The 16,584-nt window shown below is 38.8% G+C and overlaps 1 protein-coding gene across 1 annotated transcript in view; it reads right to left on the minus strand.

Annotated features, from left to right (window-relative positions):
- Positions 1-16,584, minus strand: part of ATP13A5 (ATPase 13A5) — a 105,416-nt gene that overhangs the window by 25,417 nt on the left and 63,415 nt on the right. The window contains exons 18-24 of the mRNA XM_045539947.1: positions 13,123-13,247; positions 12,158-12,318; positions 9,835-9,960; positions 8,498-8,577; positions 5,807-5,849; positions 3,830-3,939; positions 270-366 (exon numbers count right to left, since the gene is read on the minus strand). Of these exons, the coding sequence (XP_045395903.1) occupies positions 270-366; positions 3,830-3,939; positions 5,807-5,849; positions 8,498-8,577; positions 9,835-9,960; positions 12,158-12,318; positions 13,123-13,247 (742 nt within the window). The remainder of the gene's footprint in view (positions 1-269; positions 367-3,829; positions 3,940-5,806; positions 5,850-8,497; positions 8,578-9,834; positions 9,961-12,157; positions 12,319-13,122; positions 13,248-16,584) is intronic.

A 16,584-nucleotide genomic window follows, 5' to 3' on the forward strand; every position in this document is an offset into this window, starting at 1 on the left:
ACTCCAAATAAAGAAACAAGGGCTTGGAGAGGTCATGAGTCTCAGGTTATCCAGAGAAAACAACACCCTAGAAAACTGATCCACGTCTACTTATTTCTAGCTCCACATTTCATGCACAGTTATAGTAGGTTCCCGAGTTTGCAGGCACCTATTTTGAGAAATGTCATTTATTTATAAAACATTAAATTCTGTGTAGGAGCCACACCCTGAAAAATAAACCCGAGATGTAAATTCAATTAGAACTGGGACAAAATGATTTTGGTTCATACCCAATACAGCAGCAATATACTGATAAATCCAATTATGCCATACATGGTCAAGTATTTAAATATCCCAAAGGATGAAACCAGAGCAGCTCGGCCTTCTCTGTTTAAAAAGAAATAAAAATAACTGGTTACGTACAATACACATCTCCCGGTCTCTTTTATATTTCAACAGGAGTTAGAATTTTAATAGCCTGTTGTATACATTCACTTAATCATTAATCTACCCTCTCATTTACTTAATCACTCACTCATTCATTCTCCCATTCAATCATTACCTCACTTATTGATTCATTGACTCACTTTTATTTAGGCTCATGAAGTCCCAGCATTGTGCTAAGAGTCGTGGAGGATATAAAGTGAATTAGTCACAGTTCTTGTTTTCAACAAGCTTTCAGCAAAGTGAGATTACCATGTGTATCATAAACACAATACGACATTACGATAAGGTACAAAATGTCAAGCATGGGGATTTGATTGTGACCCATCACATTTTAACAACACAAGCTCCCTGGGAATCGTAGTGTGGGTGCTTTAGAGGCCCTTGGAGACATAAAGCCAAAGGATGGGTGTTCTCACATTTTAGGAAGTGTGGATGTGACTCTAATATTTGAGATGAAGTGGGTTTTGTTGGCTTCAATATTCCGGGAAGAATGCGGAGTAACAATCTGAGCTGGTGTGGAGATCAAGAGATTAAGACTACAGTAAAAATTGTAGCTTAAAAGGTAGTTATTCCCCTTTTCAAAAAATTCCATTTTAGTTGTTAATCCTTTAGTGGAGGTTTTGTTGGATGATGGATTATGACAGGTTAAAAGAGACAAAGTGAGGTAGCAGCCTTGAGGGGGGCATGAGAACTCAGCAGACCTGTCCTTCTGCAACCTTCATCAGGGATGAAGAAAATCCACATGGAAAGTGACCCCAGTGGCAAAGATATCTGCTCTGCTCAAAGACCTTGTCAACAGAACAAGGACATGAAAAGGAAAACCTAAAAGCCAAAGTACTAACCACTTTGTCTCAGGCAAGATGAGAGGGTTAGGATGGGAGATGGGCCAGGCTGCCTTGGGCAGATGTTTGCCACCAAGCTGTGAGGTGCTGTCATTTGTTTTTAACACAGAGGATGGAGCAGAGGACAAGCTGAGAAGGGGCAAGCATGGGAAACCTGGATCATTTTCCAACATCTGATATAAATATTGTGATTTCATCCTTTTTCTGCAGTTGTATATATTTCCAGGAAATTTAAGACATCCAGATTCAAAGGAAAGTGCAAAAAAAAAAAAAAAAAAACCACTCTAAGTAAAGGATCAACGGTGTTTGCATGGGACTCCAATATTACTTCTATTCCTAATGATTATGAATTTTAAGTAGCTCACACATTTATTTATGCATTCCACAAACATTCATTGAATGCTCTAATGTATCCAGCTTAGTGCTAGGCACAATGCTTGATACAAAAGTGAGTAAGACACAGTCCTTGCCCTAAAGGACTTGAACTAACACAGCAAGTAAATCATGGTTCAAAAGATGAAAATGAAAACCTGCTGATATGGACCTATGCATCTGAAATGGTACCTCATAGCCTCTCTGGAATGCTTTCTTGGGAATAAGTATGCATTAAGGATAGCAAGGGTAAAATGAGCCTAACAGAGCCGAACCATATCTAATTTTTATGAATCTATGAAATATAAAGGCAAAGAGTTTCTACCCTGAAGTCTTACTAAGCCATCTGCCACTAGAGAAATTTGACATCATGACTTGTATTCTAAAACAGTATACTGCATTCATAAACGTATTGTGCCACATGCATGAGGAAGAGCACCTGAAGTTCAAATGCCACTGCATTTTGAATAGATCAAGTAGGCACTTTGTGCAACTATCTAGGAGGTCAACCTCCCTGCAAGGTGTCCACACCCAGCTGTCCAACACTACTGGCACAATACCCATCTGAGAAGTCTTCCAGCTCCATTGGGCTAACTGGCCCCTGTGTTCTTCAATTACAACCCAGTTTCTAAACATGGCTCTCCTACTTCCTCCACCTGAAATTCCCTCCCACCTCCTTTCTGTTTACTTAAGTCTTATCCATTCTTCAAGTTGCAACTCCCCTGCTGAAACCTTCCCTTCTGGCTTGAGTTCTCACACTCCACCAGAACATTTAGTGTATTATTTAGATGTTAATTTATTTAAAGCAAATTTATTGAGCACCTTTCAATCATCAGGCATATGATTCTCTGTGATGTGGGAGATATGTATTTATATATCTCCTTTCCTGGAATGTAAGTCCTCCAGGGCAAGGCTCTGTCTGTTCTTTATTCACCATGTTTCCAAGTACAATATTTATAAAGAACTCCATGAGTTGTATTGATGAGGAAAAGCATGAAATAGGAGGAGAGTCCAGAGTACTATCATTACATAGTCACCATGACCCCATCCAAGGTTAAGGCAATAGAGATAGTAAGCAAAGGGCTTGGAGAGACTCTGCCAAGACAAATCAGTAAAACATGATGCCTGATTGGTTATGAGTGAAGAAGAGGAAAAATTAAAAGTACTCTGAGGTTCTGAACCTCAATGGCTGACTCTAAAGACCAAATTGTCCTCAGAAGTAAGGAACATGGGAATTGGGAAGAGGAGCTTCTTTGGAGGCAGGGGAAGTAATGATGTTTGAGGTTGTGGAAGGACATAGGTGCAGACACCTAGAACCAGGCAATGAGCCTGTCTGTCAGGGAGCTGTGTGCAGCTATCTAGCTGATATACATCCAGCCACAGACATGGAACTTCAGCCTGGCACCTTCAGCTTGGTGATTCCTGCCAGTAACTTTAAGAGACATGCTGGAGAACTTCATGGTTGTCTTTTTTGTATAAACCTCAAAATTTGATGATACCTTTCAGACCACAGGCCAAGAAGATGCCGAGAAGTTACCCCAAAGTGCTATAGGAAACAAGAAAGGGATGAGATTTATGAATAAAATATAAAACCGAATGTTTTATTCTTAACTACATTTAAAATATAAGTAGAGATAAGATCAGAAATGAGAGTGGAGTGGAGGTGAGAGAGGTATCCTGTGAAAATAAACAGCTCTTAATCCTTTTCCCTTCCTTGACCATTGCCAATCCATTGTAATATCTTCTGTGTAAACATTTTGGGTATTCACTAATTTTCATTTTGGAGACATATGAGAGTACTTGGGGAGGCTATCTAATGGAGGGTTCCCTTTCTGCTTCCTCACTCATCCCAAACTCCAAAGAGAAATGTTCCAGGAAGCATCCAACATACAAATAAAGGAGAGGAAGAGTAAGAAATGCAATCAATGTTTAAATATAAAGTCAAGCTTTCAGTTGTCAACAAAACACAACCACCTATCCTTTAAGGCTCAGCAAAAGTCACCTTTCTGCAGCTTTTATCAGCATTGCCAAATAGCACTAATGGATCCCTTATTTGGTGCTCCAGTAGCACTTCACCCATACCTCTGTCATGGCGTTCATTACCTTAAGTTATAGTTGAATTGTGTCTGTCTCTAGAACCAGATATGAGCCAGTCGGTCATGGGGGTGGAAGGGGGAAAAGTGGCTTACCTGATGAGATGAGGCACACACTCAATGTTGGCTGTTTTCGAGGTGAAAGGGGATGCCACGGATGCTTCCTGCTCTGACAGTGAGATGCCCACATGAGCCATTTTCAAAGCCTGGAATGATAAATTCATGTTACACCCATGACTCCTCGGGCAGGCTTTAATTCTTCAAACACCAAACGACTACACTTCATATTATAGTGATAACATTGTATTCTTCCAGTCCTGGGTCTCTGTTTATGTTGTCCCTGCACCTGGAATACCCTCCCTCCCCTGATCCACAAAGTCACCAACTAAGGAGGCACCAACTAACAGTAATCCAGAGGTAGCAGAGAGGCGGTATGTGTATGTGTGTCTGTGCACGTATGTGCACTGCCTGTGGGGGGTGTAGATGTGATAAGGAAATGGAAGTTCTCGTTCCACAAGGCTATTAAAAAGATGACAGAATTTGGATGGACATTGGTTGGGGCCCTTCACCCTCTCACTTCTTACACTTAGCAGGCCATCTTCCTGAATTATGGGGAAAGAGATGTAATCCCCACCTTTCCCTAGTCTTCCTGATCCAGCCATCCAACTAGCTGCTGGGATGCAGAATGGAACATATAGCATCTTCACCAGAGACATCACAGACTCCTTCCAGCATATGTGTTGCCTCACAGAAATAAGGGGTAATTCATTTTTCATTGAGACTAACATCTCTCCAGAGCATGCACGAGGACTCTGGTCAATAGGCAGGCCAGCATGCCTCTAATCCTACAAGAATTGTATGGACATAAGAGGAGATTTTGTATAATTTTGTATATCTGTAGTTATGTAGAACTATTATAATAGAAAGTACCTGGCACCGTGGCTGGTACATACTAGATTCATGTTCAATAAATATTAGGACATTTCCTTCTTCCTCTTTTCTCCTTTAATATTTTTTTCCTCTATTATATAATTTATGACCATCTACCTTATGTTAGTGTTAGTTTTATGTGCGATTCTTTCCCCCATCAGACAATAAACTCTTTAGAGACTGCCGTTTTTTAGCATTTGATTTCTTTGTTTTGTTCTAAATTCCACATAATTAATGGAAATGGGTCCTCATTCCAGATTTGAAAGAATAGACTAACAACTAACTTTTTCTCATGAAGCATAAGGCAGAATAATTCTTAAGAACTCTTTAATCATTCATATAGTTTTTCACAGACATTTGGAAAAAGATATTTGAGGAAAGTAAAACAAATACCCAGATCTTAAATATCTATCAAATGTTGGAAATACAAAGCAATCTTCCTTAATTCTTGTCCCATAAATTTGCTACTAAAGTATTTCCTTATGTACATAATCCTCAAGGTAGACTATTGTGTTTGCATCATATCTTTAAAACTCAGAATATAAAACATGTACTACCCTTCTATTGTGTATGAGAAATAATTTGCTGAGAATCATTTTATTCCATTTTTGCTTTGGTGTAAAATAATGGAATAGTTTGGTCTAGGATTTTACTGAGGGTAAGAGTTTTGAGGTATGGCCAGCTTTTAATAACTAACCAGAGAGAGGCTCTGGCGGGAACAAATATAATTTACACATAATTCAAAACTTTAATCATCAGTTTCAAACTTTTTCTTTACTATGACTTTACCAGCTGTGTGACCTCAGGCAAAAAAAAAAAATTCACTTCCCTGAGACTTCATTTCCTTATCGATAACATGAAAAATTTAAACCACCTATTCCTGTAAAGTTCCTTTTGGGTCTGAAATATGGAAGCCTAAGTAGCCTTCCCTTGTCTTTGTTGTTCTACAAATTGCCAGAAAACATCTGAAGTGACTCATCTCACTTTGCTCCCCTCCACTTCCAACCCACACTCAGGTCAAGGTGGATATAAACAGCAAAATGACCAAGTGGAAGGATAAAGAAACAGACCCCAGGGGACTGCAGGGTCCTCAGAAGGGATATCAGTGAGCTGCCTGTGTTAGCAGAAGTCATTTCTACTCACCCCACAGTCATTAGCTCCATCTCCACACATGCCCACATAGTAACTGCAGGGGAAGGAATGGAAAAATAATAGCTTGACACCTTGCTTGAATAATTTCCATTATAACTGACTCACAGGCGATGTGTGTGTGTGTGTGTGTGTGTGTGTGTGTGTGTGTGTGTGTGTCCCCTGAACACAGGTGGAATCAGGCTGAAGGAAAATGTCTTAAAGAGACATATTCCCAGAAGAAAAAGGCCACTGCATTATTTAAATTGTTTCAATCAGTCACATCAAAACGGTAGTGATCCTGCCAAAGACGTTGGCAAAGACAGTGATCACACACTTCAAAAGAAATCCTGTTTGATTATATGCACCAAGGCCAAACTCACAAGTATGCAGTCATGATTATAGCACTTCCCACACAACCTAATGCAACGATCATAACCTAATCCAGCTGGGTTTTTGTTGCTAACTGCCACTGAGAGTTTAGATTTCAGATACTGGGGTGAGAAACATTTGGGAAATAGTTTAACAGATATAACTAGAGACATATACTCATATTCTTGATGCATCTCAGAGTGAAAAGGAGAAAACAGGCTCCCCATCTGTATTAGTTTAGTGTGTAAACACAATATAAATAGGAGAGTAAAAGTTAAAGCTGCTGCCAAGAAAAGGAATTTCAGATGCAAGACACTGTCTTCTATTGATATTATAACTAAACCGTACATTGGCTATAGGTGTTGACTAATGACGATGCTATTAAAAATTCAGCTGTATTTTTCTAAAAATAGGTAAAATTACAAAGTCAATAAGGGGTAAAAAATTAAGTTGTTTTAGAATTTTCTTATTATTTGTTGATACATAAGAAATGACCACTTTCATAGGTATAAATGGTCAAATGTAAACAAATATCATTCAAAGTAATATTGGGGTAGTGTAGATGAACATCATCTTCCAAACACTCACATGTACATGTAATGACTACCCACAATTGTTAGAAAATGGCTTCCATTCTTCAGGCTTAAGGCACATACCTAGTCCCTAAATCACACCAGGAATCTTAAATTTTCAAGTGTTTCCTGAATTCAGAAATGGAATTTGGACCTTACTCACATTGTTGATGATAAAAAGCATAAAGAGAAAGATTGGGAAATCGAGAGAAGACAGCTCATTCTGAGACAGCATGTGTCTTCCTGAATTGATTTTTCCTTAGGGAAATATAGTTTTTCAAAATAAGGCATTTCAGTTGCAAAAATTCTCAGGCATTTGAAAAAGGTAAAATTATTTTCTTCAGCCAATGTCATATAATGATCATGTGAATGAAGTAGTCATTTTAGACAGTGGTTACTTACTCAGCCTCAGGCATTATGAGAATTAATAGGTAGTTTTTGAGACTTCTCTATGAATGCTTGGATAACAAAAAACAAAATAAAATAAAAGGAACTCTCCTGATTTCACCTACTACCCATCAACAATAATTGAAATTTTCTCTATTCTATGTTTCTTTTTACTTTCTAGAATCTGCAGCCCAACCTGTAACATGCCCAGCAAATAGTAGGTAGATCTGTTCTCAAAAGAACCATTTCACTTCAATGTGACTTGGTCATCTGTATTTTTGAAGAAGGTAGGAAAGGACTTTCCCTTTGTTTTGGCCTCTATATCTAATCCTTGCCAGGGTCAGATACAGTGAAAATGCCATCCCACCTCTTGCTAAGAGGACCAGAAATTACCAACATATCTTCTAATGCAGCAGTCTCCAACCTTTTTGACTAGGGTTCATGGAAGACAATTTTTCACGGACCTGGAAGGCTGGGGATGGTTTTGGGATGACTCAGGCACATTACATTTATTGTGTATTTTATTTCTATTATTATTACATTGTAATATATAATGAAATAATTATACAACTCACCATAGGTTGGGGACCCCTATTCTGATGGATCAACCTGTAATAATTTCAAGTGATAACTCACACATTTCCCCATTTTTCTGATTCTAAGATATAGAACCTATTCCATTATTTATTTTTTCTATATCCAAGCAGGGGATCTTTCTCAAAGACATACTTTATGCGTCACAGAACAAATGCTTTTTGGGATAGGCAATTTCTAAATGGCCCTCAGTGATCCCCACCTCTAAGCATTCATGTCCTTGTGTAATCCACTCCCTTGGGTGTGGGTTGGACCTAGCTATTAATGAAGAGAATACAGGAAAAGTGATAGGATGTCAGTTTTGAGATTAGGATATAAAAAACAGTGACATCCATCTTGCTTTCTCTCTCTCTCTGTCTCTCTGGTTCTTCTTGCTTGCTCACTCATCTGTAAGCCGACTGTCACATTGTGAGCTTCCCTATGAAATGGCCCATGTCACAAGGGACTGAGGGTGGCTACTGTCCACCAGCCCATGAAAAACTGAAGCTCTTAGTCCAACAGCTCACAAGGTACTGAATCCATCCAACAACACATGAGTGAGGCTGGTGGCAGATCATTTCCTCACTCAAGTACTGAGATGACTACAGTCCTGGCCAACACCTGATTACATCTTTGTGAGAGACCTTGAGCCAGAAGACTCAGCTAAGCCACAACTGGATTTCTGACTCACAGAAAGGTAAAATAATAAATGGTGTTATTCTAAGCCACTAAGGTGTTGGGTAATTCATTATGCAGCAATAGGTAACAAGTATGGTCCTCTATTTCATGTAATAACACCTACTTTAATTTCTGAAATTCTTCAACAAGGCTTGATTTTTGCCCAGGAGACATTCTTGCAAAAATGGTTCCATTCACCAGAATCTAAAGAGAAAAACAACCATTGCAATAAGATTAGGAAGAGGAAAGCTTTTGAAATAAAAGCTGACTGTTTTGTGAGTCAGCCTCTCTCTGAAAGCTACCAACTCACGTCAGGCTAAGGTCTAGTCCCTTCCTGTCTGGATTCTTAAATTACAGCAAGAGGAAATACAGGCCCCATTGTTTATTCTCAAAATCATTGAAAAATAATTCCTGGATACTGATTTAATATAGAATTGGGTGGTATGTAATTAGATCAAATATCAGGAAAGGAAATAAGGAGATTCAATGCTTTAATATTGAACTTTCATGTTGAATCCTTCATCATAACTATTATTTTTGTCCAAACCCTTTTTCCAAGATGGGGGTGACCTCTAATTAATAACAATACAGTAACTAAGAAGCAGCAGATCATATGGAATGAAAATGCTTAAGGAAATAACAGTTCTTTCTATTAAACAGTCTCTATAATTGCAGCACAGGCAAAGGCAAGAGCAATAGACTGGGAGATGAAAAACAAGGCTCTATTCTCAGCTATGCCCTGACTAGCTGTGCAAACCTTAGACATGATTTAACCTCTCTGAGTCTCAGCTTTCCCATCTCTACAATGAGAAACTGGACTAAGAGCTTTCTAGAAGCCTTTGGGGTCGAGAATCTATGGTCCTTCACTGGTGAAATGACAGAATGTTTAAGACACTGCTAACAGATGGTTGCTGCCCTCAGCTTGTGCTCCATTAATCTCCTCCACATTGACAACACAACCCTGCACAGCACTATTTTTAAAATAGGACACACAGAGGACAAGATAACAAATGATTTTGAAAATAAACGATGGGGCCTGTATTTCCTCTTGCTGTAATTTAAGAATCCAGACAGGAAGGGGACTAGACCTTAGCCTGACATGAGTTGGTAGCTTTCAGAGAAAGGCTGACTCACAAAACAGGCAGCACGTTTCGAACTATCTGTTGGTTCTCCGGGGTGGGGGTGGGGGGAAATGAAGGAGAGAGGCTGAGATTGAACCGGCCACAGGGGCAAGAAGCTGTACCAGAACCCAAGCTCTGAAGGGAAGGCTGTGTGTATGCACAGGACTGGGCAGGTGTGGGAAGGGCTGGGATACTTCTATGGGAGCAGAGCCCCTTTGAGGGTGTTTACTCTCTAACTCTGAGACAACCTTAGTGATCATCACTTTCATTACTCTCTTTCCCCTATTTGCCTCACTAATTTGAGGAGCAAAATAAAACGCTTCATTTCTGCAGTACTCACTTTTGGAAGCCAACTGTTGAAATGCTGAAATATGATTTGGTATGATTTCCCGCTCATTGCAAAATGGTAACAGCTCCCTCTTCTCCCATCAGGTACTGAGCTGTTTCCAATGTTAATGTAGGTTTCCTAAAATCAAAAAGGCATTATTTCTACGTTGGTTCTTTTTTTTTCTTTTTTTGTGACCTCGTTTGGAAATGTATTTCTACACTGGCTCTTTTTTTTTGTTTTTTTGTGACCTCATTTGGAAATATATTTCTACATTGGCTCTTAAGGAATGTCTCTGCTTTCTTCTGATTTATGGAAGGAAGTGTATTCATGTTGCATAACAGTGTAAGGGTCAACAAAAACCTAATGTGTAATTTGCCCAGGGAACTTTAACTCACAGGAAGAAAACACTCAAAATGTGTCCCCTCCATTTATATAAACATATGGTACTTTGACAATGTAGTACTCTAGATCGTGTCCTGGGAGGTAATATGTGTGATGTCAGTCTACTGAAGCAATCTACCTATTCCAAGGTCCCAATTAGTGAGTACAAGAAAGCATTAGCATTCTTCCCTCTACTTCCTTCTCCTCATGCAACTTTATATTTTCTAAGATCTCTTACCATAATTTGTTCAGAAATCATGCCCCAATTTCTCCACTGTAGTCAGACTCCTGCTTCAGTGCCTAACTCCTTTTAGCACCTGACCTCTGACCTCTGTTATGACTCTACCTCAACAAGTAACCCCTTCTCTCAGGTGCCCAGAACCTTTTCCACCCCCTACATTCCATTGCACCGGCACTACTCCTTTTCCAAAACCCTTTCCCTCCTATATTTCACCTGTCAAAGTGTCCCTCTGGCTTGGCTCTAACCCCACCCAGCTCCCAACTAGAGAGAAAGTGTATGATGAATGCCTGTGCATTCATTATTTCAGTAGCTGATAATGGTTTTTTCATATAACATTTTTCAGAGAGCCTTACATTTGTGTAGAACCCTGAATTCAAATAGTATAGAAGGTGAGAAAAATTTATTTATTAGTGGAATTCATATCAGGGAAAGCATTGTATTTGGAAGAAAAAAATTTTGCTATGCTGAATTGAGAGGCAAGATGATCCCCACCATCCACTCCCAGTTATAAAACACCCAACAAAAGACATGTTCTAAAGTATCGCACATGAGACTAGGGCAGGAATTCCTTTTGCTTGTACTAGGAAGGTGGGGAGGAAAGCATGGTGGGGGGAGCCAGAGAGGAGGAGGAAGGCCTGATACTGTGATGCAGGCTCTCCCAGGGATGACCAAAACTTCAGTAAAGGTATTAAACTCATGAGTGAGTAGTGTGAATGGACTGTTTGTTAAAATGAGCAAGGACCTGAGTCCTTCATGCAGTGAAATTCAGGTAGCATGCATCGAAGCAAAAGCAGGTGGGTTCACAAGGAAATAAGCTGGAAGCATAGAGAGAGCTGTTATCTTTCACAGATAGCCCCTGCAACTGGAGTTTGAGCCGAGAAAACCCACTCCTTCCCAGGGCAGGAGCAGAACCACTTTGTATACTGGTACCATTTGTGTACTTCACAAAGACTTCTGACTGCACAAAGACTCACTCAATACTTTACAACCTGAAAGGCTGGTCAGTGTGGAAAAAAGGAGCATTTTTGTAATTCATCACCTGTAGGGCCATCTCTTTGAGTTCCCACAAAAGGATAGGTGCTAACTTTAGTAATGGAATATGAGGCTATGGCCCATTCTCATCATATGAAAGAGCTATTCTGTCACAAGTGCACAGGAAGCTTGCTGTCTAGGGAAGCCCAACACCTGCTAACTACATGTCACAGGCATAGTACAATCTAAATGCCCATGGATTCGTATGGAATCGAACAGACCTGAGTCTGGTTTCCTGCATGCAACTAACCAGCTTTTGTATTGCACAAGCTTGCTTCTCTGAGCCTCAGTTTTCTCATTTGCAAAATTAATAGTTTCCCCAATTGCACTGGATTATTGTAAAGATCAAATGGAAAATATGGATGTAAATCAGTAGTTCTCAGCTACGAATGCACATTGGAATCACTGGGAAAAGTGGCTGATGCCTGCTCCCACCCCAGGGTTTCTGATTTAATTGGTACAGCCTGCAGTGGGAAGCTTAAAACTCTCCCAGATGATTTTAATATGCAGCCAGGGCTGAGAAGCAGAGCATAGTGGAAATGCTTTTCGAACTACAAAACTCTGGACAGATGTGAGGAATTATTACTCTGATGACTTGGAGAGCCAAGAGAAGGCTGTGCAGTGTCAGGGCTGTATTCCATGAGCCCAGGCCCATGGAGGAGCCTTGTAACATTTGCTCACATTCCTCCCAGGTCCAGTCTCTTGGTTCTCTACCAGCTGCCAGGTCACAGAGGCGGGAGCAAACTCTTCTGGTTCATTGGCTTCAACAATGATCACTTGGCTGCCTTGAGGAATCATTTCGGAATTCTTTGCCACAGTAATGGCTGTTTGAAGGTTGTCACCTAGAAGACAAAGAAACTTTACTTGCTTTATGTACAAACCTCTTCAGCAGCCAGAACTGAACTCTCCTTCTTCTGCTTTGCTTGATGCTCTTTGAAAGCATTTAGTGCTTTCTGCCTTATTTTACAGCGATTTATTTTCCCCTCTGCCCAAGACTGTCTGCCCCTAGTAGGCAAGCACTACGTTTCCGTCTCCCTCCCACGATAGTTAGCAACGTGTCCTGTCCATTTCATATTTCCAAAACATTTGTGAATGAATAAAGAAATGTTTAAGCACTTATGTCTAATGCTCAGGAGATAGACAGCTCTTAGTGGTGAACACAATATGATCCCAATATGATAACATAAAACCATTCTTATGATTTGATTCCAGTTAAGCAGAGGAGCGAACACTTAGGGCCAGGCCACGCTTGGGTTTGATGGTCATACACCAGCTTGGCCCTGCTGTCTGGAGGGCTGTCAGCCAGAGTCTGGCATCCTGTGCACAGAGGTCCCACTGGGATTCCTGATGACAGCATAGCCGTTCTTGTGCTGAAACAGTCACCGTGAGCCTGTTAGCACTGCGCAGATCCTGGGTAGGAGAAGGAGGCCTTAGACAAAGAGAACGAGATATGGTCCCTGCCTCCAAATCTCCTGGTCCTGCCGGGAGAACTACACCTATTCTCAAGTAAATAGACCACAGGGTAAGAAACTCGACCACAGAAAATTTTCTTTTCTGCCTCAGTCACGTGAATTCACTCAGCTCACGTCTTTTTCTGAAGCCTGGGACACAATGGACTTTTCAAGCCTTTAGAAACAAACACGCACCTGTAATCATCACAGTCCTGATGCGGGCCTCGCTCAGTTCCTTCAAGACCGCTTTGGTTTCCTTTTTCAGGCGATTCTCCATTATGAGCAGCCCCAGAAATGTGAGCTCTGACTCCACTTTCTCTCTTTGGATTCAGGAGAAAAATCAATATTAAATCCTATCTATGTAGTCTCAACAGTTGGATTTATTTCTTCTTTTTAAAAGTCTGAATTTTAGTGTAATACACGCACATGTTTAAAACATCAAAAAGAACCTGAGAGCTTATAATGAAAACCAACGGTCTATATCTCCCCATCACTTCACCCCTCTCCTTCCCAGAGGTAACCACTTCTCAATCTTTTAGCTGCTTTTTCCAGTTTTCAACTCCATGGTTTTTTTTTTAAATATTCTTATCTTCCAACTCTTTTATTGGTTTTTAAATATTATGTTAATCATATATATTTTTTTAATTTCCAAGAGCTTTCTCTCTCTTTTGTTGACCTTGCAATAATTCCAGTTTATTTGATATTTATGGTGTCAGCCAGCCAAGGCTCTGAGGAGTTCTCGGAATTTGAAGTTGGAGGCTTGGAGTCTAACTGGGTTACATTAGTTATATAGGACCTCTCCTCTGAAATGGACTAAATCTTGGGTGGCTTTTACAAAGTAAATTTGTAGGCCAAAAGCTGTTTCTTGATCTTTCATTGTTCATTTTTCTGTGCAGAGCGGGGTTAAGAATGCAGGTAGAGAAAGGGGGAGGACAGACCTAAGGATCCAACGTCTCTGCACACTGTCAGTTAATTCTCCTGTGTTCATTCTTGAGTCTCACCTCCACCTTCCATAGCACATGACATATCTTAGTCTCAGCGTCTCTCGGGCTCTACAGGGAAAATGTGCTTTCCTACTGCCACTTCTCTCTCTGGCTATGGTGCAGGTTACAGCTTCTTCTGTCCTACCGATTCAGCTGCCGCTTCTCCACCAAGTCTGCATCTGACAGAACTGTGTCAAAATCTCTGATCTGCACTTATCACTCCACAGTTTCCTTTGATATTGTTTCTTTACTAACGTGTTAGTGGGATTGAGGAGGGAGAGGAAGTAAACAAGTGCTCAGTAAGCCTTGTTTAAAAGAAAGATCAGAGTTGGATTTCTTGATGAAATATGTAATTGAAACTTGGATGGAAACACAATGAAGTAACTTCACTCTGGAATAGAGTACAAATGGCTCCATCATTTGTTCAAAAGTTCATTTCCTAAATAACTACTTTGTTTTAACTCTTGTATTAGGCACTTGGTAAATGTACTTGGTAAATACACAGATAATCAGATATGAAACCTGCCTTAGTAATCTCAAACAATATCACAAAATAAAATTTATCTTAATATGGAATTCATTAAAGGCTCTTCGCATCATTTAACTTCATTACTTTCTATTATAAATTGGATTAATATTTTCTCATTAACTAAAACCAAAAGCAAGATCCAAAAATCTTCTCAACAATTTATTCTAGTTTTCTTGTTAGTTTCATAAAGTATTTTATGTTATTTTTAACAGCTTTATTGAAGTGTAATTGTTATACAAAAACTGTATATATTTAACATACAATATATTTAATATATTAAATATTATTTATTATATTTTATATTTAATACATTAAATATATGATATGAATATATTATATATAAATATAAAAATATATAAATAGGAATATATTTATATATTTAATAATATTTACTATATTAAACAATAACATTTAATATAATAAATATTATTAAATATATAAATATATTTAATATAAGTAATATTTATACAAATGTAAATTTGATGGATTTGAACAATATACATAAACCTGTAAAACCATCACCGTAGTCAAGGTAATAAATATATCCATCAGCTCAAAAGTTTCTTCCTGCTCATGTTTTCTTGTTGTCTTTGGTGTGTGTGTGTCAGGGGGGAGGGTGGTAAGAACACTTCTCTAGACCTTATTTATATTGCATAACTGAAAGTTTGTATCCATTAAACAACAACTTCCCATTTCCTCCTCTCCCTAGCTCTTGGTAACCACCATTCTATTCTCTACTTCTGTAAGTGTATTTTAGATACTTCATATAAGTGGAATCATACAGTACTTGTTCTTCTGTGACTGGATTATTTCCACTTAGCATAATGTCCTGCAGGTTCATCCATATTGTCTCATAGGACAAGATTTCCTTCTTTTTAAAGGCTAATATTCCACTCTGTTTATATACCACATTTTCTTTATCCATTGATGAACACTGAGGTTGTTTCCATATCTTGGCTATTGTGAATATTGCTGCATGAACAGGGGAGTGCAGAAAACTCTTTGAGGTCCCAATTTCAACTCTTTTGGATAAATACCCTGAAGCAGGATTATGGGCTTACTAGATCATATGGTCATTCCATTCTTAATTTTTAGAAGCAATGCCACACTGTTTTCCATAGTAACTGTACCATTTTACATTCCTACCAACTGTGTACAAGGGTTCCAGTTTCTCTATGTCCTCATCAACACTCGTTTTCTTTTGTGTTTTTTTTTAGAATAACTATCCTAATAGGTGTGAGGTGATCTCATTGTGGTTTTGATTTGCATTTCCCTGATGATTAGTGAAGTTGAGTGCCTTTTCATATACTTGTTGTTCATTTGCATGTCTTCTTTGGAGAAATATCTGTTCAGGTCCTTTGCTCATTTATTATTGGGCTATTTATTTATTTGCTGTTGTGTTCCTTATACATTTCAGATATTAATCCCTTGTCAGATATATGGTTTGAAAATATTTTCTCCCATTTTATAAGTTGCTGTTTTACTCTGTTGATTGTTTTATTTGCTGTGTAGAAGCTTTTCAGTTTAATATCTACATGCAAAAGAAAATGAAATTTAACTCTTATGCCCCATACACAAAAATCAAATCAAAGTAAATTAAAGACTTAAACATAAGACCTGAAACCATGAAACTCTTAGAGGAAAACATAGGTGAAAATTTTCTTGACATTGGTCTTGGCAATGATTTGTTGGATATGACACCAAAAGCACAGGCAATGAAAGCAAAAATAGACAAATGTTTTTTGTTTCTATTTTACTTATGACTTTTTTTTCTCATTTAATGCTTCAGACACCTTGGTCTTTTGTTTCTACAACATTCCCAGGAAAGCTTATGTCAGGGCTTTGTACCACTACCCCTATCCCCTACAATGCTTTTCCCCTGGATAGCCATGCCTTGTCTCTTATTTTACTCAAATCTTTTTTCAAATGTCACTACTTAGAGGACTTCTCTGATCACCCCATGCAAAATGGGGTTCTCTGCTTTTTTAAAAAATTATTTTAACCTGCTTTATTTTTCCCCCTTAGGACATTTAAGAACCATTAGTAAGACAATATTTTATAAATTTATTTTATTACATATTTCCCCTAATTAAGATACAAAATTCATGAGGGCAAGAATTTTATTTTATTTACGTTTGAATGAAT

The sequence above is a fragment of the Lemur catta genome, chromosome 1 (assembly GCF_020740605.2).
Source record: "Lemur catta isolate mLemCat1 chromosome 1, mLemCat1.pri, whole genome shotgun sequence".
Lineage (NCBI taxonomy): Eukaryota > Metazoa > Chordata > Mammalia > Primates > Lemuridae > Lemur > Lemur catta.